General features: G+C 53.0%; 1 protein-coding gene across 1 annotated transcript in view; it reads right to left on the bottom strand.

Moving 5' to 3' along the window:
- Window positions 1-217, bottom strand: part of LOC119588911 (peroxisomal N(1)-acetyl-spermine/spermidine oxidase-like) — a 34945-nt gene that overhangs the window by 2747 nt on the left and 31981 nt on the right. The window contains 1 exon segment of the mRNA XM_037937531.1: window positions 79-213. Coding sequence (XP_037793459.1) covers window positions 79-213 — 135 coding nt within the window.

Genomic DNA, 217 nt, shown 5'->3' with positions numbered 1-217 from the left:
GTGCTGTAAGAATTGCGTTTCCTCCGCTGCCATCACGTTCTAGTTTTCATATGAGAGAAGAAAAAAAATCAAAGTCACCTTCAGATAGTCGACAAGGGTATCGAAGCCGTTGGCCCACTGGTTCCACTCGTCCAGGCCCCAGTCGGTGAAGTGGTCGGCGTCCAGCCCCGAAATGTCCTTCCAGTCGTCGAGGCCCGTGTCCTTGTTCACCCACTGT

The sequence above is a fragment of the Penaeus monodon genome, chromosome 24 (assembly GCF_015228065.2).
Source record: "Penaeus monodon isolate SGIC_2016 chromosome 24, NSTDA_Pmon_1, whole genome shotgun sequence".
NCBI classification, from domain to species: domain Eukaryota; kingdom Metazoa; phylum Arthropoda; class Malacostraca; order Decapoda; family Penaeidae; genus Penaeus; species Penaeus monodon.
This window is presented reverse-complemented; position numbering and strand designations above follow the sequence as displayed.